General features: G+C 43.8%; 1 protein-coding gene across 3 annotated transcripts in view; it reads right to left on the bottom strand.

The window, feature by feature from the left end:
- LOC132819895 (ADP-ribose glycohydrolase MACROD1-like) overlaps positions 1-22556 on the bottom strand; it is a 960330-nt gene that overhangs the window by 209019 nt on the left and 728755 nt on the right. For all 3 annotated transcript variants that reach the window (XM_060831849.1, XM_060831850.1, XM_060831851.1), the window contains exon 9: positions 19083-19156. In XM_060831849.1, the coding sequence (XP_060687832.1) occupies positions 19083-19156 (74 nt within the window). The remainder of the gene's footprint in view (positions 1-19082; positions 19157-22556) is intronic.

Raw genomic sequence — 22556 nt, 5'->3', positions numbered from 1 at the left:
GCATAAGGATCTCTCTGATTGAAAACGCGCAGCAAGGCTCATCTGAGTGCATGTGAATGATCTGAATTTAGGATATTGGAAAGAAGCAATCTCGAAATGTAATGGTGAAAGCAAATTAAGGACAAGGCAACGTGTGATGAGCACCATGGAAGAATGCAGGAGAAAATAAACAGATGAAGGATAGGGGAGATGGGAATAAGAGGTCATTCATCATAGGGACAGTGAGTAGTTGACGTTGTGGCATCCCATTGTCCTTGTATTTCAGGGGTGGAATAGTCATCCAGAGGCCTGGATTAATGATCCAGTTCAAATCCCACCACTGCAGCTGGGGAGTTTAAACTCAATTGGTCAAATTAATTCTGGGTTAAACAGGCAGTATTCATGGCCGTGAACTGCTGGATTGCTATAAAAACCCACTTGGTTCACTGGTCTCCTTGAAGGAAGAAAATCTGTCATCCTAAGCTGGTCTGGCCGACATGTAACTCCAGACCTACCATGCTGTGGTTGGTTGTTAAATGCCCCCTGAGAAGCCTCTAGTTGAATTCAAGAAGGAAGTTCTCTCCCAGCTTCCTAAGGGCAAATGGGGGCGGGGGGAGCAATTGATTCTGATTTCATAGTTCATAGTCATAGAGGTGTACAGCCCAGAAATACACCCTTCAGTCCAACCCGCCCATGCCAACCAGATATCCCAACCCAATCTAGTCCCACCACCCAGCCCATATCCCTCTAAACCCTTCCTATTCATATACCCATCCAAATGCCTCTTAAATGTTGCAATTGTACCAGCCTCCACCACTTCCTCTGGCAGCTCATTCCAAACACATAACAACCTCATGTGAAAAAATTGCCCCTTAGGTCTCTTTTATATCTTTCCCCTCTCACCCTAAACCTATGCCCTCTAGTTCTGGTTTCCCCAACCCCAGGGAAGAGTGTTTGTCTATTTATCCTATCCATGTCCCTCATGATTTTATAAACCTCTGTAAGGTCACCCCTCAGCCTCTGACGCTCCAGGGAAAACAGACCCAGCCTATTTAACCTCTCCCTATAGCTCAAATTCTCTAACCCTGGCAACATCCTTGTAAATCTTTTCTGAACCCTTTCATGTTTCATAAGATCCTTCCAAAAGGAAGGAGACCAGAATTGCACGCAATATTCCAAAAATGGCTGAACCAATGTCCTGTACAGACACAACATGACCTCCCAACTCCTGTACTCAATACTCTGACCAATGAAGGAAAGCATATCAAACGCCTTCTTCACTATCCTATCTACCTGCGACTCCACTTTCAAGGAGCTATGAACCTGCACTCCAAGGTCTCTTTGTTCAGCAACACTCTCTAGGACCTTACCATTAAGTGTATAAGTCCTGCTAAGATTTGCTTTCCCAAAATGCAGCCCCTCGCATTTATCTGAATTAAACTCCATCTGCCAATTCTCTGCCCATTGTCCCATCTGATCAAGATCCTGTTGTAATCTGAGATAACCTTCTTCGCTGTCCACAATATCTCCAATTTTGGTGTCATCTGCAAACTTACTACAAACTTCTTATCCTCACATCCAAATCATTTATATAAATGACGAAAAATAGTGGATCCAGCACTCCACTGGTCACGGGTCACAGGCCTCCAGTCTGAAAAACAACCCACCCTCTGTTTTCTACCACTGAGCCAGTTCTGTATCCAAATGGCTAGTTCTCCCTGTATTCCATGAGAACTAATCAGTCTCCCATGGGGAACCTTGTTGAATGCCTTAATGAAGTCCACACAGATCACATCTATCACACTGCCCTCTTTGTAACTTCTTCGAAAAACTCTATATATTCTAAATTAATCTGGTCCCATTTGCCAGCACTTGGCCCATACCCTTCTAAACCCTTCCTATTCATATACCCATCCAGATGCCTTTTAAATGTTATAATTGTACCAGCCTCCACTATTTCCTCTGGCAGCTCATTCCATATCCGCACTACCGTCTGTGTGGAAATGTTGCCCCTTCGGTCCCTTTTAAATTTTTCCCCTCTCACCCTAAACCTATGCCCTTCAGGTTTGGACTCCACTACCCTGGGGAAAAGACCTTGGCTATTCACCCTATTGGTAAAGCCCCTCATGGTTTGATAAACCTCTATAACCCTCCAGGGAAATCAGCCTCAGCCTATTCAGCCTCTCCCTGTAGCTCAAATCTTCCAACCCTGGCAATATCCTTGTATATCTTTTCTGCACCCTTTCAAGTTTCACAACATCCTTCCTGCAGCAAGGAGACCAGAAATGAATGCAGTATTCCAAAAGTGGCCTAACCACTGTTCTGTACAGCTGCAAAACCCACATCCCGTAAATAAATCAAAGATTAGTTCGGAAATTATACGACTTAATTAGTGAGCTTTTCAATGCAACCAAGAAGAACCTTTTGTCAATCAAAGGTTGCAGCAGAAATAGATCGGGATCTACGAGGGGCAAATGTGATCGTTTCTTCTGCATCTACAAACTGAGAACAGACTAACAATGAAAGTGAGAGTTTGTAAAGGCCAGGAGTTGAACTAACATTTGAGTCTTAAGTTCTGGACATCCTATTGTATGATGAATATAAAAGCAACAGGAAAAGTACAGCAGACGTCCATTAAGCTACGACTGAGGTTGAGAATTCACAGTTATGAAGAGAAACTTGAGAAGATGGGATTTTTTTTCAATAAACTATAGATGGTTGGGTTAATGGACAATCTGTCAGAGATATTTAGATTCTGAAGTGGTAATGAGCAATGATGTATTGTTTCCACCGACTGTAATTATTTAAGATAATCACAATAAAGAATTGAAGGGCAGTTAGAGAGAAATCCTTTACACAGAGGGTGGTTAGAATGTGGAATTCTTTGTCATAAATCATCAGTGAAATAAAGTCCATAAATTCTTTTAAAGAAGAATTAAGGATTTGTTTGAAGAACAACTTGCATTTATATAATCACTTTAACATTGACAAATCTCCCAGGGGCCCTCCGAGGCATAATCAGAAATCGATGGAGGCCGAGGTAAAGAAAGGAAGACTTCCATTGCGGGTCAGGTGAATTGGCCATGCTAAATTGCCCGTAGTGTTAGGTAAGGGGTAAATGTAGGGGTATGGGTGGGTTGCGCTTCGGCGGGTCGGTGTGGACTTGTTGGGCCGAAGGGCCTGTTTCCACACTGTAAGTAATCTAATCTAATTGCTGTAGCTCCTTTGGTGACTGCAGAATGAGCCATAGCCTGTTAAGTACTTACAAAGTGCAGTTAATACTATCATGTAGGGAAAAAGGCACAATAGGAAGGGAGACCATAAACCTGGCCATAATGGATGATCTAAAGGAGGTTCTTAGAAGAGTTGGAGATGAAGCAATTTGAGTGGGTTCATTTGAACATAAGCAGTGGAAGGCACTGTCGCTGTGTCAGGCTCAATGGGAGCATGAAGGGAATGGGAATTTCAAATGGAAGGCATTGAGTGACAGAGGCAACAAAAGCCAACATGACCAGGTTGGTAAGTGAGTGGGAGGTGGGGAACGACTGAGTTTATGATGAATTGGAGTTTACTGATGGTGGAAAATGGGATGCCAACCAGAAGGGCTTTGGAAGAACCAGGTAAGGAGATAATGCAGAGGAGCTTGCCAAATATGCGTTTAAATTAATTTTTGGTGCAGATGAGTGCGAAAGTGGTGCATATTGGTCAGAAGAATAAGGAGACTTCCTACTCCTTGGAGTGAATGAGTCCAAAATGGATGGAGGCCTCAAGAGATTGAGATGAATACAGAATAATAAAGGATTTGAGGTACTGAGCCAGGTTAAAACAGGCATTAAAAAGTGTAGCAAAACACTGGGGTTCATTTCAAGAGGAACGGAATTCAAAAGCAGGGAAGTTATGTTAAACCTATGCAGCTTTGAGCACTGTGAATGGTTCTGCTTCCTTATTAATTCTCAGGATGAGGGTATATTGGCTAAGCCAGTATTTATAACCCATCCCTAATTGCCCACAAGACAGTCAAGAGTCAACCACCTTGCTGTGGATCTACAGTCACATGTAGGCCAGATGAGGTACGGATGCCAGATTTCCTTCCCTAATGAACATTAGGGAACTTGATGGGTTTTCCCCAACCATTGACAATGGATTCATGGTCATCATTAGACTCTTAATTCCAACTTTTTATTGAATTCAAATTCCACCATCAGCTGTGGCAGGATTCAAACCCATGTCCCCAGAACATCGCCTGGGTCTCTCGATTAACAGTCCTTCAATAATACCACTAGGCCATCACCAACTGTATTATTGTCTCTGCATTATGAAGATGATGCAGAAGAATTGGAGGAAGTGCGAAAGATTCACAAACATAATGTCAGTCCTGAGAGGTTCGAGCTATCAAGAAAGATTGAACAGGTTAGGAACCTTTGGTCTCAGCAGAGCCCTGATCACAGTCTTTAAGGTTGTGAAAGAATTCAAAAGGGTAGACACAGAAAAAATGTTTCAGTTTGTAGATGAGTTCAAAACTAAAGGGCTATAAAGATAAGATTGTCACCAGTAAATCAAATAAAGTACTCAGGAGAAGCACCTTTGCTCATCCAGTGATGAGAATACGGAACTACATTTCACTGACTACGGAATGATTGAAGAAAGGAGCACAGGACCATAGAAACCAGGAGCAGGAGTAGGTCATTCAGCCCCTGAGAACCTGCTCACCAATCTACTTAGAGTCACAGAGATGTACCGCATGGAAACAGACCCTTCGGTCCAACCCGTCCATGCCAACCAGATATCCTAACCCAATCTAGTCCCACCTGCCAGCACCCAGCCCATATCCCTCCAAACCCTTCCTATTCATATACCCATCCGAATGCCTTTTAAATGTTGCAATTGTACCAGCCTCCACCACATCCTCTGGCAGCTCATTCCATACACATACCACCCTCTGCGTGAAAAAGTTGCCCCTTTGGTCTCTTTTATATCTTTCCCCTCTCAACCTAAACCTATGCCCTCTAGTTCTGGACTCTCCGACCCCAGGGAAAAGGCTTTGTCTATTTATCCTATCCATGCCCCTCATAATTTTGTAAACCTTTATAAGGTCACCCCTCAGCCTCCAAGCCTCCAGGGAAAACAGCCCCAGCCTGTTCAGCCTCTCCCTATAGCTCAAATCCTCCAACCCTAGCAACATCCTTGTAAATCTTTTCTGAACCCTTTCAAGTTTCACAACATCTTTCCGATAGGAAGAAGACCAGAATTGCACGCAATATTCCAACAGTGGCCTAACCAAGTCCTGTACAGCCGCAACATGACCTCCCAACTCCTGTACTCATACTCTGACCAATAAAGGAAAGCATATCAAATGCCTTCTTCACTATCCTATCTACCTGCGACTCCACTTTCAAGGAGCTATGAACCTGCACTCCAAGGTCTCTTTGTTCAGCAACACTTCCTAGGACCTTACCATTAAGTTTATAAGTCCTGCTAAGATTTGCTTTCCCAAAATGCAGATCATGTCTGATCCTTTATTGCAGTGCCATATCCCTTGATGCCTTTAATGTACAAAAATATTTTTCTTCAATATATTTAGTGACTTGTCCTCCACAGACTTCTGTGGCAGAACTTTCCACAGGTTCATCATCACAGAATCCCCACAGTGTGGAAACAAGCCATTCAGCCCAACAAGTCCACACTGACCCTCTGAAGAGCATCCCACCCTATCCCTGCAACTGGACATTTCCCATGCTAATCCACCCTAACCTGCACATCTTTGGACTGTGGGAGGAAACCCACGCAGACATGGGGAGAATGTGCAAACACCACGCATTCATCTGGGGGTGGAATCGAATCCAGGTCCCTCGTGCTGCAAGGCATCAGCACTAACCACTGAGCCAGCATGCCACCCCACAGGTTCACTGTCCCTTGAGTGAAGAAACATTTCCTCATCTCAGTCTGAAAGGGTCTACCCTGTATCAGGAGACTGTGCCCCTTGATTCTAGAGTCTCCAACCAGGGAAAATATCCTCCCTGCACCATGTCTGTCCAGCTCTGTTAGAATTTTATGATGCATCTCAAACAGATTCCCCATTATACTTGCAAAACCTAGTGAATACAAGATCAATCGAACCAATTTCTCCTCGTAGGACAGACCTGTCAACCCTGGAAGATACAAAGTATTTGGGGGAGACAGTGCGCTTGCTGAGTGAAAAACTGCAGATGAGGGATAACCAGCCAAGGTCACAATGGACCACTCAAGACTAGGCAGCATGTTGGAAAATAAAATTAATGAACTCAACTTAGGAACCTGTTGTGGTACAGCAGTAGTATCTCGACCTCTGAGGCAGGAGACCCAGGTTCAAGTCTCAGAGGTGTGCAATAATATTTCTGTGTAGACTGATTTGAAAACATCTTAAGGAGCCAGCTCATATACTGAAAAACTATTGGCACATTCCTGCTTAGCCAACGTCCAATATAAAATCGTTGAAGATGGAGGGAGAGAATCTCTGTGAAGGAGACAATTTAACACCAACATTCAGGTGCCACCCCCCCCCACGCTGCATTTAAAATACTACAGCGAGGCTGAAACAATTGCAATCACCCTGGGCTCAATCTACAAAGTCAACAGAAACAGTCCCATTTATATCTCTCCAGTGCAGACAGGGGAGAGATAAAATTGAGCACGTGTGCCTTCTGTCATCCCCAAGGCGGTTTGACATCCATCACATAATTCACGAGCATTACTGTGCTTTGAGGACAGGTTGGACAGGCGATTTACACTGCATACCTTAGCAGTTTATACCTTGGCAGCACATAGACTGAAAAGATGACCCCACTCTTTATCGAATGCAGTCACACACGACTGCACAGAGAACGATGAAATAAACATCTAAACCAGTTCAATTCTGTAATAACAGGTGGAGCGTGTGTTCATTCCAGTTTAATACCAGACGAACAGATGGGATATATATTTATGCCAATTTAGGACTGCACCAACAGATGGGACATGAATAATACTGCATTCGCAGATGGAAACTTTTTGTCACTCGCTCTCGACTCTTAACGGTGTGCTCTCGGAGACCCGGGTCTTGCAGTACCTGAGACATTCTGTGACCATGTGTAAGCCTGGGCTTTGTGAAATGGTGTGCCGAGAGGAAGTGTCAGAGCTTACTAAGGGAGACGCCAGGAGTTGGAAGGGAGTTAAGGTGACGGAGGAAGCAGACAGGACAGCGTAGCTGAGACCACAATGAGAATGCTATAGAGTCATAGAGATGTACAGCACGGAAACAGACTCTTCGGCCCAAACTCCTCCATGCCCACCAAATATCCTAACGTAATCTGGTCCCATTTGCCAGCACTTGGCCCATATCCATCTCAACCCTTCCTATTCATATACCCATCCAGATGCCTTTTAAATGCTATAATTGCACCAACCTCCACCACTTCCTCTGGCAGCTCATTCCATACACGTACCACCCTCTGCGTGAAAACATTGCCCCTTAGGTCCCTTTTATATCTTTCCCCTCTCACCCTAAATTTATGCCCTCTAGTTCTGGACTCCCCCATCCCAGGGAAAAGACCTTGTCTATTTACCATATCCATGCCCTTCATGATTTTATAAACCTCTATAATGTCACCCCTCAGCCTCTGACACTCCAGGGAAAACAGCTTCAGCCTGTTCAGCCTTTCCCTATAGCTCAAATCCTCCAACCCTGGCAACATTCTAGTCAATTTTTTTTAACCCTTTCAAGTTTCACAACATCCTTTTGATAGCAAGGAGACCAGAATTGCATGCAATATTCCAACAGTGGCCTAACCAATGTCCCGTACAGCTGCAACATGACCTCCCAACTCCTGTACTCAATACACTGACCAATAAAGGAAAGCATACCAAACGCCGCCTTCACCATCCTATCTATCTGTGACTCTATTTTCAAGGAGCTATGAACCTGCACTCCAAACTCTCTCTATTCAGCAACACCCCTCAGGACCTTACCATTAAGTGTATAAGTCCTGCTGATTATTTGTTTCTCCAAAATGCAGCACGTTGCTTTTATCTAAATTGAACTCCTCAGCCCATCGGCCCATCTGATCAACATTCCATTGTACTCTGAGGTAACCTTCTTCACTGTCCATTACACCTCCAATTTTGGTGTCATCTGTAAACTTACTAACTATACCTCCTACATTCACATCCAATCATTTATGTAAATGATGAAAAGTAGTGGAGCCAGCATAGATCCTTGTGGCACTCCACTGGTCACAGGCCTCCAGTCTGAAAAACAACCATCCACCACCACCCTCATGCTTCTACCATCGAGCCAGTTCTGTATCCAAATGGCTAATATTCTATGAGATCTAACCTTGCTAACCAGTCACCCGTGAGGAACCTTGCCAAACGTCTTACTGAGGTCCAAATAGATCATGTCCAACGCTCTGCCCTCATCAATCCTCTTTGTTACTTCTTCAAAAAATCACTTAGCTGTCCTTGCCTTTCCAAATACATGTAAATCCTGTCCCACAGGATTCCCTCCAACAACTTGCCCACCACTGATGTCAGGCTCGATGGTAAAAAGTTCCCTGGCTTATCCTTACCACTCTTCTTAAACAGTGGTACCATGTTAGCGAACCTCCAGTCTTCCAGCACCTCATCTGTGACTATCGATGATATAAATATCTCAGCAAGGGGTCCAGCAATCACTACCCTTGCTTCCCACAGAGTTCCAGGGTACATCTGATCAGGTCCTGGGAATTTATCTGATTGAGTGGTGGAGCAGGCTTGAAGGGCTAATTGGCTGATTCCTAGCCCTAAGCCCAATATTCCCACATAATTCCCACAAATTAGCAAAAGACATTGAAATCAGACCATGCCTGAAGAGGAACTCTGAACTATATTTACATACTTGGGCCACATAGCATTGTAACCCCTTGTGACGTCTTATACCACTTGGCAGAAAGCAAAGGATAGTTCTCTCTCTCTAATGAATATAAATTACATCACTTGGAGAGACTGAAAAAAGAAATGATGATGACGGCTCTCTCTGTTAAGATACAAATACCACAAGTGGAAGGAGGTACTGAGAATTCGACTTCCGCTGTGCTTTTCAAAGACTGTTACAAGCTGGTGGAATACCAGTCCAGTGTTGACTACGCAGTGAAATCAGGCATTCAGGCCAAAGGGTAAGCTTCATTATCACCTCCTGGTGACCCAAAGCCATCAACAGGGCACAGGTCAGGAGTGTGATGACATACTCCCCACTTGCCCTGGATAAAGGAAGCTCCTATAATCGTCACAAAACATGACACCATCGAGGACAAAGCAGCTCGCTTGATTGGCACCACATCCAGACACGTTACTTCTTCCACTTGACAATGTTGTCCACACTGCTGCTGCTACTATCTACAAGATAGAAATTCACCAAAGACCTTAAGATAGCACCTTTTTAAACACACATCTATGTTCATTGAGAAGGACAGGGCAGCAGAAACATGGGAACGCAGTCTCCTGCAAGCTCCCTTCCACACACCACCCTGACTTGGAGTTATGTCACCGTTCCTTCCTAACAGCATTGGTGGTCTAACTACATTCCATTGGCACAGCAGATCAAGAAGGCAGCTCACCACTACCTTCTCAAGGGTGACTACGGATGGACAATAAATGCTAGCCCAGGCCAGTGGTTCCCAGAACCCAACGAGTGGAAAAAACATGCATGTTTGCATGTATCCATAAGATTGACCTCCATTCTTCTGCTGGTTTGATTCTGGGAGTCCACTTGAAATGGTTTTCCATAACAATAGGATCAGGCAAGTCCTTGAATTCCATAAAGTTCTGAAATCACACTGCTGACCCGATCATTATAACTAGAGGTCTAGAATACAGCAGCTCCTGCAACAACTAATCAAAGCCCTGGTTAAGTCACAACTCGAGTGCTCTGCAAAGCAGGAATCCACTGGCCTTGGACAGTGTAGATTTACCAGAATTTCCAGAGGTTCTAAGGGTTAGTACGTAAGGAGGAATTATACAAACTATAGCTTGTGTTCCCTGGAATCCAGAAGGTTCAGGATCATTTGGTTGGAGCCTTTCTTTGGAATTTTGGAAGGATTCCACAGGGTGCATGCAGACAAACTTGGAAAAGGAACATAATATTAAAGTTAGAGAGGGGTCTGCAAGCGAGAAGTTAGGAAATACTTTGAAAAGGTGTGGGACTCTCCCCCACAAGGAATAACAATAGATGATAGCTCAACTAATCATCGTAAAACCTAGGTTGGTAGATTGTAATTCAGCAAGGGATTAAAAAGCTGAGCAGCCCATTGAACCAGGCGTAGTTAGGATAAATAAGCCAAGCTATGGCCAGATGGTAGCGCACATTTAAAGGGCTGAACAGCCTCTATCTGTTCCGATGTTCTTATGACTAGATCAGAACCTTCTCAGTTGAGGACAGAGTTGAATTATTTTCTCAAGCATCACTTGCTTTCAAGAAAGGTCTAACTTAATCTACCAGCAATAGTGGAGCTCATCTTGCATTCATCTAAGATTTCAGGCTGTGCAGCTGAGAGGTTGATTTTAAACATTGCTAAAAGGGAAGATTAGATTAGATTACTTACAGTGTGGAAACAGGCCCTCCGGCCCAACAAGTCCACACCGACCCGCAACCCACCCACACCCCTACATTTACCCCTTACCTAACACTACGGACAATTTAGCATGGCCAATTCACCTGACCCGCACATCTTTGGACTGTGGGAGGAAACCGGAGCACCCGGAGGAAACCCACGCAGACACGGGGAGAACGTGCAAAGTCCACACAGTCGCCTGAGTCGGGAATTGAACCCGGGTCTCAGGTGCTGTGAGGCAGCAGTGCTAACCACTGTGCCACCGTGCCGCCCATAAAGAGATGAGGTCAAAACTTAGAATCCATTTAAATCAAAAAGTAAGTGCTGATTCCTTTCTTTTTTGCAATCTGGTGCAGCAACACAAGGCAGAAAATGGGACTTTGAATAATTAGTACAAAATGCCTGTTGGACAAAACATAATTCACGTGTGTTAATATAGATAGTCAATGTTAAAGAATGGGGAATAATATTTACCCACCTGTGCACATTTGCCAGTAATTAGAGGTGTGATACTGATTTTATTTTAAGAGCACTGTGAAAAGATTTTCATTAAAGGGCTACGCTTCAAGTCAACAATTATAAATCTCGCTGTCAGGATACACTATTTAGCAGAACATTTCTGTGCATGAATGACTGGAACAAATTCTTGATACATGGCATCAGGTTCAAGTTCTGTTAATTGTTCCTGGTTCTGCATGAATGTTAGATTCACATGCAATTAATCAGTGTGATTAATGATGAATCCAGCTTCTTTCCTTTAATTGATGACGTTGGATATTTTAGTTCGGGTCGGTAATGACAGGACTGACGAAAATTCTCCCTTTTACATAAACGGGGAGCTGCTGACCATATCTGACTCGCTGAATTCGTTAAGAGGGGCTTACCAAAAAAATGACTGTTAAGCCAAGAGGCAAAAGCAGGAAGAAATATGCTCAAAGGAAGATCTCCCTCCTGTCCAGCAAATCTGCATGCTCAATTCCAGCAAGAAATAAATCTGAAAGGGATTTTCAGTGCACATACATCCGTCAATTATTTGCTATTTTAAAGTACAGTAGTTCAGTTGTAATTTTACTGGATTAGTAATTTAGAACCACCGACTTATACTTAAGAGAACTGAGTTAAAATCCCAGCATGGCAACTGGGGATGGAATTTACAATCAATTGGTTAATAAATCTGGAATTAAATGCTAGTCCTATTATTAATAATTGTGAAAGGATGGCCCTGTTGTAAATATCCATCTGCTTCATTGAAGTCTACCAGGGGAGGAGAACTGGCAACTTTAACCCATTTTAGCCTACACGTGACTGCTGACCCACAGCAATTGGGTTGCCTCTGAGCTGCCCACTGCTCCAGCAAGTCTTATCTGTTTTAGCAGGCAGTTGCTGGGAGAAACACTGTAAGCAGACTCCCATAATGGTGCCGGAAGACATCACATCCTCAATAAAGTGCTGGGTAATAAATGCGGGCCTTGGCAGTGACATTCACATCACTGGAACTTGTTAAAACAAAGGCTAATCTCCTCTTAACTTACCTGTTACAGTGGAATTTTAAATCTTAAGCCCCAAATTGAGTGCAATCCTCATTGGTTCTGCCCTGCTGAATCTTCAGCCAATGAAATACGAGTTCAATTGAACCTGTAACACGTGTTCAATTGCCCGCAATCTTAAAAGCCCTATTACGAGAAATATGATGGCTATACCGAAAGAAAAGGCTAAAAATGTTATAATCTCTAAGATTTCCCACATTTCAGCATTTGAATGGAACCCTGGTTGATTTCTGTGGCACTTCCAATTAACTTCCTTGATTTCAAAACAGGAATCAGGATCCTAATTAGGAGAACGAGGAAAAAAAACTTGGGGAAGAAAATAATAGTCAAATCGCCCCCAAAAGATATTTTCCCCCAAACGTGGACATGATCATTGCTCAGTCCTTGGAGCGTGGGTGTTGGGACTTCATGTTGAGGTTGTATAGGACACTGGTGAGGCAGCTTCTGGAATACTGTGTCCAGTTCTGGTCACCCAGTTATAAGAAGGATATTATTAAGCTGGAGGAGGTTCAGAAGAGATCTCCCAGGATGCTGTTGGGTATGGAAGGTTTGAGTTATAAAGAAAGGCTGGATAGGCTGGGACTTCTGTCACTGGAATGTAGGAGGTTGAGAGGAGACCTTACAGAAGTGTATAAGATAATTAGGTATACAGATAGTTTTAATGGTAGTTGCCTTTTCCCTAGGATGGGGGATTTCAAGACTAAGGCCATATAATTAAGGTGAGAGGAGAGAGATTTAAAAAAGACATGAGGGGCAAATTTTTTACAGCAAGTATGGTTTGTGTGTGGAATGAACTTCCTGATGAAGTGGTGGACGCGGGTACAGCTAAATGCTAAAAGACATTTGGATAGGTACATGAATAGGAAAGGTTTGGAGGCAGCTGGGACTAGTTTAGTTTGGGATTATGGTTAGTACGGACTGATTGGACCGAAGGATCTGTTTCCGAGCTGTATGTCTCTATGAAAAGAAAATACAACTTTGAAGATAACATTTGAAGCAAAAGAATTACTAGTTCATAACCACCTAATTAAATCATAGAGTCATAGAGGTCTGCAGTGTTGAAAGAAGCCATTCAGCCATTTGAGTCTGGCCAAAAATAAGTGCCTAATTATTCTCATTACTATTGTATTTAAATGTTGCCACAAAATTGATATTTATGCCTTGATTAACAACTTTATTGGGAGATCACAATCCTTTTAAAAAAGCCTTAGACACGGTAAGTGCTTTTTATACATCAATCATTCTGGGCACCGTCTAATGAAAGCACTACTTCCAGCCCAGATAGAGATGATTATTTAATTCCCCTGTCGGTGACAACGAGAAACCTCACTGCAGTAAGTGACCAGGTCTCATCTGATCGCCCACTCAGTGCATTCATTGGAGGATTGTTGAAGTCAGAAGATATTGTTGTTATCTTTGTCACAGGTCTGCTGTCATTCAAGAAAGGCATTTGCAAGCAAGCTCTGTAGACTGAAAATGTGTTGCTGGAAAAGCGCAGCAGGTCAGCAGCATCCAAAGAACAGGAAATTCGACGTCTCGGGCATAAGCCCTTCATCAGGAATGAGGGAAGTGCGTCCAGCAGGCTAAGATAAAAGGTAGGGAGGAGGGACTTGGGGGAGGGGCGATGGAGATGTGATAGTTGGAAGGAGGTCAAGGTGAGGGTGATAGGCCGGAGTGGGGTGGGGGCGGAGAGGTCAGGAAGAAGATTGCAGGTTAGGAGGGCGGTGCTGAGTTCGAGGGAATCGACTGAGACAAGGTGGGGGGAGGGGAAATGAGGAAACTGGAGAAATCTGAATTCATCCCTTGTGGTTGGAGGGTTCCCAGGCGGAAGATGAGGCGCTCTTCCTCCAACCATTGATACCCCAGAGCATCAATGTGGACTTCAACAGCTTCCTCATTTCCCCTTCCCCCACCTCACCCTAGTTCCAAACTTCCAGCTCAGCACTGTCACCATGACTTGTCCGGACTGGTTCAACCTGCCTATCTTCTTTTCCACCTATCCATTCCACCCTCTCCTCCCTGACCTATCACCTTCCTCTCCTCCCCCACTCACCCATTGTACTCTATGCTACTCTCTCCCCACCCCACCCCCCTCTAGCTTATCTCTCCATGCTTCCAGCTCACTGCCTTTATTCCTGATGAAGGGCTTTTGCCCGAAACGTCGATTTCGCTGCTCGTTGGATGCTGCCTGAACTGCTGTGCTCTTCCAGCACCACTGATCCAGAATCTGGTTTCCAGCATCTGCAGTCATTGTTTTTACCTACTCAATCCATCCAGTTTACTCCACCATCCAATAGACTCATGGCTGATCTGATATTTCTCAACTCCATTTTCCTGCCTTTTCCCATAACCATTGATTCCCTCGCTGATCAAAAATCTGTCTATCTCAGCCTTGAACCTACTTACCAAGCCAACCCCAACAGCCCAGTATTCCACAGATTCACTACTCTCTAAGAGAAGACAGTCATCCTCATCTTTGCCTTAAACGTGCTCAGTAACAAACATGTTGTTTTCCATTTACAATGCCACACAAGTTCAAAGCTTGGTGCAGGCCACTAAGTTGAGAATGCATGGATTTGATCTGTTTTAAACAGACAATTTTTAGTTTGAAGTTGCTGAGGAAGGGTTAATGGCAAGTCTGCATCAGCAAAATAAAACCAGATGAATGGTCACGTCAAAATAAACACTGCCCAGTTGAGGCCTATATCTGTTGCATTATACACAAATAAGAGGTGATGTAGCCTAAGTATCTAAGGTAAGTAAAGGAGCTGATAAGTAGTCAGAAACAATTTACTTTCATGGGATGTCCACAACAAGGGAAATACTAGGACTGCTTCTACTAGTACAGACTAACCTTAACTGGTTCAGTAAGCAGTGGCTGCAGTTACTATTCACTAACAAATAAAGCAAACTATTCTGATCAAACTTCTGATCCACACAGAGTCTTCCCAATTGTTACAGATTCATCACAGAAAGCATCTTACCTGGTCCATCACAGCTCACTATGGTAACTGCTCTGCCCAAAACCGCAAGAAATTACAGAGAGATCTGAACACAGCTCAGACCCAGGCCATCGTGAAAACCAGCCTTCCCTCCACTAGAGGGATTGGCATGTGGTAATGAAGCCTATATTCTCTGCTGCCTTGGGAAAGCAGCCAACTTAATCCAAGATCCCTCCCACCCCGGTTACACTCTCGTCCACCCTCTTCCATCGGGTAGAAGATACAAAAGTTTGAAAACATGTACCAACAGATTCAAGAACAGCTTCTTCCCCACTGTTATCAGACTTATGACCAGACCTCTCATATATATTAGAGTTGGTCTATCTCTGTAACTGTAAGACTATATTCTGCATTCTGTTCTATGACCCTGATGTACTTATGTAAGGTAAGATTTGACTGGAAAGCACACAAAACAATACTTTTCACTATATCTCAGTACATGTGACAATAATAAATCAAATCGAATCAAAATCAACTTCACCCATGCAGGACCACACTGTGGATCTTTCTGAATATATGAAACCTGGCATTCATGCTACATTATTCACAAGTAAAACTGAGTATCACTCCGTCTCACAAGTGCAGGAAACTTGATTTACTAACAGAGTGAAATAAGCCAATCTAGTTCAATGTTGCCAAGGCAACTGGGAAACAGCAGCCTATAAAGTTGAAGTCACCATTGTCTCAGAGGATCATAAGGCTGCAGTCTCTCATTACAGGGAGGTGACTGAAGGGGAGTTTAACCTGAGGGTCATCACGCCTCAGGTAAGGACAATGCTTTCATGGTAACCTGAGCCAGAATGGGAATAAAACTCGGCGTTGCAAACTAGCCATCCAGCCAACTGAGCTACATGACCCCTTTACGGCATTCTATACAGCTAAACTCAACAAAGAAAATCCATCATCTCAACCTGCATGGGCAAGGACCTGGTCTTCCATCATTCAGTCCCACATCACCATGTTTTCCCAAAGCATTGAGATTTCATTGGGATTGTAATTTCCCTCCACTGCACTGAAATTGCATCGTGTAACTGATTGACTATGGACATGTAAGGGATAAGGAAGAGGCCAGTGTATACATTCTGGTCAATTTTAAAACAGTATATTCCTTCTTCAGTCAGTAAACGGGAATCAGTGCAGACTCCCCGGAGCAGCTAAAGGTGAATCAAAAAGAAAGTCAACGCTGGGCTCCGTGTAAATTTTCGCAAGTTGCAAATGAAATAAATGGCTGTAATTCAGAGTCTGGCACAATAACATAAATCATTTAGCTGCAGGCTGGTGATTAAAGCTTACTAGAATTAACAGTCAATCTAAATTAAGCAGAGCCAACTAATTGTTATGAATTTGCATAAATCAAAGTGAATCTGATTTGAAAAGGCATCCTTGCAATTACAGGATTAACTCGGAATTAAATTCATTCTGGAGCTGTCTGAACCAGTGCAAACATCTGATCCTAATTAGATTCAGTTCAAGTGTCCCTTATGGACCTTTGACATGTTTTTCAATGCACAAGTGACATTTTATATAGACTGGTGAAACCATCGTGCAAACAGACGGCATCTCTCTTTGCTAAACTGTTTACACAGGAACAAATCTTTTCTGAAGATCTGTCAACATGTCTTCAGACTGCAACTTATTCCATTGTCACATTGAGGGAAGGTGCAAGCAAACACTCTGGGACCTTTATTATTGCTATAAACTGATAGATCGGATTCGTGATCTTGGGATCTTTCATCAGACACATGACTTAGATCCATTTGGATGATCAGCGAGTTACTAAGCAGAAATGGAGTGCCCATTTAGGAGCAAATCACTGGAATCAGTACTGAAAACAACAAATGCTGGAGATCACAGCAGGTCAGGCAGCATCCATGGAGAGAGAGCAAGCTAATATTTTGACTCTAAATGCCTCTTCATCCGAGCTCACTATTCAAGGGCCTAAACAGTCTCTCCAGGCGAAGCAACATTTCACCTCTACCTCCTCTAATCTTGTGTATTGTATTCGCTGCAGCCAATGTGGCCTACTCTACATTACAGAAACCAAACGCAGATCGGGTGACTGCTTTGCAGAACACTTCCAGTCTGTGCGCAGGCACGACCTCGACCTTCCTGTAGCCGGTCACTTTAACACAGTGTCCTGCTCGCATGCCCACCCTGTGCTGGGTATGCTGCAGTGCTCCACAGTGAATCACAGCACAAACTGGAGGAACAACATCTCATCTTCAGATTGGGCACTCTACAACCTTCTGGACTGAATACGGAGATCAACACCGACAGATTGTGAACCCACTCCCATTCCTTCCCTTTCTTTTAGCTTTAGTTGCTACATTCTCTGTCACCGTGTCCTTTCTTCCCTCTCCGCCATTCCAGTGGGACTGTCTGTTCTTTCCAGTCTGGCAGTTAGACACACCATTATTCTGCCATTCTCAGATTCCCATGAATTTGAACTATCACCATCTTTATTGGCCTCACACTCCACTCCCAACTCCTCCACGATATCATAAATACTGTCCCCTCCACATTTCACATCAGTTCTAATGAAGAGTCTTCCTGATGAAGGGCTTTTGCCCGAAACGTCGAATTTCCTGTTCCTTGGATGCTGCCTGACCTGCTGCGCTTTAACCAGCAACACATTTTCAGCTAATGAAGAGTCATCTAAGACTTGGAACGTTAGCTTGCTCTCTCCCCATGGATCCTGCCTGACCTGCTATGATCTCCAGCATTTTTTGTTTGGAGTGTCCATTTCATCAGATGCGAACAATGGCTTGGAAAGGGTGGACGCTAGGAAATTTTTTCCATTAGGCGAGGAGACTAGGACCCGTGGACACAGCCTTAAAATTAGAGGGGGTCAATTCAGAACAGAAATGAATAGACATTTCTTCAGCCAGAGAATGGTGGGCCTGTGGAATTCATTGCCGCAGAGTGCAGTGGAGGCCGGGACGCTAAATGTCTTCAAGGCAGAGATTGATAGATTCTTGATGTCACGAGGAATTAAGGGCTACGGGGAGAATGTGGGTAAGTGGAGTTGAAATGCCCATCAGCCATGATTGAATGGTGGAGTGGACTCGATGGGCCGAATGGCCTTACTTCCACTCCTATGTCTTATGGTCTTAATAACTAGTGGAAATCCCACCTCAGCTCAGATGTAAGCATCAACGAAGTAACAGGTCATGCAGCAGACGTCATGCCAATGTTGCTTCTTCCATCCTTCACCTAACATCCAGCGGCCTGGTCTAAGAAACTGAGAGACAGGGTCAGAAGGGGAGACGATGATCATGTCTCTCCACTGAGTCTTGGTTCAGAACATGACCGTTGCAATCCTTGGCGCATTACCAACATCAGCTGCAAAATACTCACTTGCCTCTTTACTCACGCTGGGTGAAGGGAGCCACTTGCAAACCACTACGGAAATCGTTCTGCTACAGAATGCGCATTCTAAATAAAGAGCTGCCATACTTGGAAACAAGCCTGGGATCACTTTGATCTCAGGGTACAGTTCAACAGAGCAAATGTCAGAAATAATGAGACTCCTCAATAACCAGGGATGAAAGAAGAATTGCACACAATCACTTGGCTTTAAGTTAAAGACAAAAGAGGCAAAATTCTTATCTACTGCTTTTTTGAGGGTTGGGTAATCCATTGGGACTGTTATTTGATAAAAAAAACGAATATTAGGCCATAGAGTTTAACCTCCTCACGTTACACTTCAATCACTTGACACCCGAGGGCGCCTACTTCTAAGATTGATGACCGAAAGACTCTTCAATGTAAGCACTTCAGAATTCATTTGGTAAACTCCCCACTAGGACTGACCACTAAAGGTCTCAAGCTCAGTAACCACGCTGGGTTCAGCCAATGCAGAACTCAATTCACAAAACAATCGACCCATGATGTAAAGCAGTTTGATAGTTCGCTGGTCAAATTCTCCCGAGGAGCATACAAACATTACGTACCAAAGCTTGTTTCTCAGTCAGCCATTCTTTCACAGTGGACACCGCAATCTCAGCTGCATCGTCCTGAGGAAAGCCTGCAAGATAAGGAAAGATTTCTGTTTTCATTTCCAAAATGGTTTCATTTTTATTCACTCAGGTATCAAATATGTGATACGGTAAAGTGGAAGATATCGGTCTTTTGTCTCTCCACAAACAACTGCTCCACAATCCGATTTATAAGTGTGCAAACCCAATCAAGTCACTCCTTACAGGAGTGTGAAAAAAACGTGGCACTGGAAAAGCACAGCCAGCCAGGCAGTGTCCGAGGAGGGGGAGAACTGACGTTTTGAGCATTATTGATCATTCAATTCCTGATGAAAAGCTTATGCCTGAAAGATCAATTTTCCAGCTCCTCAGATGCTGCCTGACCAGCTGTGCTTTTCCAGCACCACACTCTCGTCTCTGATCTCCAGGATCAGCAGTCCCCACTTTCTCCCTAAATGGAGGGTGAAGAGTGTGAGGAGTTCAAAGAAGGGTAGGCTTCAGCAGTTGTACAGTTTCAATCAAGAAAGCAGTGTTTTGTCAGCTCGTGAGTATTGTTGCAAACAGTAAAAATAACCCTGAAAAAAACTCACAATCTTATTGAAAGGCAGAGTAGATGGTCCAGATGGCCTCCTCCTGCTCTGATTTCTTATGAATCTCTATAGCACCTTTCACAATCACCAGAAGTCGCTAAAATATTTTTCAACTGTTGTAATTGTTGCAATGTAGAAAACACAGAGAACAGCTCCCTCTAAAAGCACTGTGATAATGACTGGATGACCTGTTGTTAGGATGGTGATGGAAGATAAGCATTGTTGTAGGATTCATGGAGGATTTAATTAGCCCTTCACCTAAATAGCAAGATGAGAACGATAACGATTATGTTCAACTGGGAGAGCAGATTCTGAAGAAGCATCACTGGACTCACAACGTTAACTCTGTTTCTCTCTCCACGGATGCTGCCAGACCTGCTGAGTTTCAGCATTCTGCAGAGACCGCTTCCTCCACGACGACCTCACTAGGTCCACACCCCCCCACCCACTCACCCTTCACTCCCGGCGCCTTCCCCTGCCACTGCAAGAGGTGTAAAACCTGAGCCCACACCTTCCCCCTCACCTCCATCCAAGGCCCCAAAGGATCCTTCCACATCCAGCAGAGATTTCCCTGCACATCCAAACACCTCATCTACTGTGTCCAATGCTCTTGATGTGGTCTACTCTACATTGGGGAGACAGGACGTCAACTTGCAGAGCATTTCAGAGAACATCTCTGGGACACATGTACTAAACAACCCCACCACTCTGTGATCGAACACTTTAATGCCTTCTCCAACTCTGTCAAGGGCATGCAAGACCTGTACCTCCTCCACCGCCAAATTCTAGCCATCTGACGCCTTGAGGAAGAATTCCTCACCTTCCGCCTTCGGAGCCTCCAACTACGTATATGTTGATTTCACCAATTTCCTCATCTGCCCTCCCCCCCACCTTATCCCAGATCCAACCCTCCAACTCAGCACCACCCTCTTGAACTGTCCTACCTTTCGTCCTTTTCAACTTTGTTCCATCCTCCTCTCTGACTTATCACCATCACCACCCACCTTCATCTCCCTATCGCTTTCCCAGCCACCCTCCCCCAAGCCCCACCACCCTCCCATTTATCTCCCTCCCCCTGCCCCTCCCACATTCCTGATGAAGAGCTCATGCTCAAAACATCAACTCTCTTGCTCCTCGAATGCTGCCTGACCTGTGCTTTTCCAGCACCACACTTTTGACTCTGATCTCCAGCATCTGCCATTCTCACTTTCTCCTAGATCTGCTGAGTTTCTCCAGCAACTTGTTTTCTTGTTTTTGAGCAGTTTGGGATCTCGGTTTAAAGTTTCATCTGACAGACAAGCAGGATAGACACTGTCTTTTTTAAAATTTCAAAACAGACGTTATTCATAAAAATATCTTTGTACATCACGATTTTTGAGAAGATTTACAGTTCAAGGTTGATGATAAGTATGTAAGTTAGCTTGATGAGCTGGAAGGTTTGTTTTCAGACGTTTCGTCACCATGACTAGATAACATCATGAGCGAGAGTCTCTGGTGAAGCGCTTGTGGTATGTCCCATCTCTCTAATTATAGGTCTTGGTTTCTTAAGGTGGGTGATGTCATTTCCAGGAAACTCTCACTGATGATGTTACCTATTCATGGTGACGAAACGTCTGAAAACAAATCTTCCAGCTCAGCGAGCTAACTTATATACTTATGTTTGTGTATACTTGGTCACAAATGCAGTTCGGTTTTGTACAATAGCATATCAAGGAACCAAACAAACACTGGAGTTTGACTCTTTCCAACAAAAAAACCAAAAGTGTCTCTTGCACAGGATTCTATTTACAAGCATTTGAAGGAGGGTCCAATAACTGAACAAATACCATTTAACTTTAGCGGAATGACCTCAGACAGTGGCCTTTCCCCACTGCGCCTTGTGGTACCCCCTCAGTACTGTTACCATAAGGCTCAAGAATCTGTTGATGCTTTGAGTGGGTGTGCTTCTGTTTTCGATACACGTCGCTAGCTGGCAAAGGATCTAAAGTACAAAGTTATTGAGTCTGTGTCAGACGTGAACAAGTTCTCCACCTGCGTTTGACTTCTCAAATCCTCAATAAATTAACATACATGTTCTTGCGTTAACCAATCTATTGTGTGTGGTTAGTGCCTCCTTGCTCATCTGCTAAAGTCAGAACAAGGAGAAATCCACTGACTTTGTAAAGGTGACCCAGTTTTAAAATGTGGACTAACAGTGAAGGTCCCCTTTAACATTTCTATGCAATGTGCACAATTCAACACTAACTTTAACTTGTACCGTACCTTCAACATTTAAAACAAACCCAAAGCATTTCAATTAACAATTGCGACTTGTGAAACAAAAGTGCTTATATTGAAATTGTTTAAACAAAAAAAAAATCAATTCATTAATGATATTGAAGCAGGTCAACCTGGTGTTAAAATGAAATTATTGTTCTATTGTATAGCAAACCTACAATACCATTCTCCGCTCATTCACGTCATAGTCTGTATTTCAGTAGGCAAAGGAAATCAATATGTTCAGATGCAAGGTGCTTAATCTCTGCTTACATATGGAGTAAATCCCTTCATTATAATTTCAGCAGTGCCAACATCTGTGAATCTCAAAGGAGCTAAAGGTAGGTGGGAGTGGAGTTCTCAAGCAAACGCCAATGTTGTGGCATGGGACCCATCACAGACTCCTTCCAACTTGTTCCCACATTGACCCAGAATATTGGAAACATTCCTTTGAGAACTGCTGAACATTGTTAATCCTGCAACTTCTGTGTACGCTTATTCATTCAGAATATCCAGCCACTGCTGTGTCGACCGCACTAGGGAAAGGACAAGCTTTGAAGATCAGTTTCAGGAATCTGGCAGTTTGCTCTGGAACGGAGTGGTT

This window comes from Hemiscyllium ocellatum, chromosome 10 (assembly GCF_020745735.1).
Source record: "Hemiscyllium ocellatum isolate sHemOce1 chromosome 10, sHemOce1.pat.X.cur, whole genome shotgun sequence".
In the NCBI taxonomy this organism is placed as follows: Eukaryota; Metazoa; Chordata; class Chondrichthyes; order Orectolobiformes; family Hemiscylliidae; genus Hemiscyllium; species Hemiscyllium ocellatum.
This window is presented reverse-complemented; position numbering and strand designations above follow the sequence as displayed.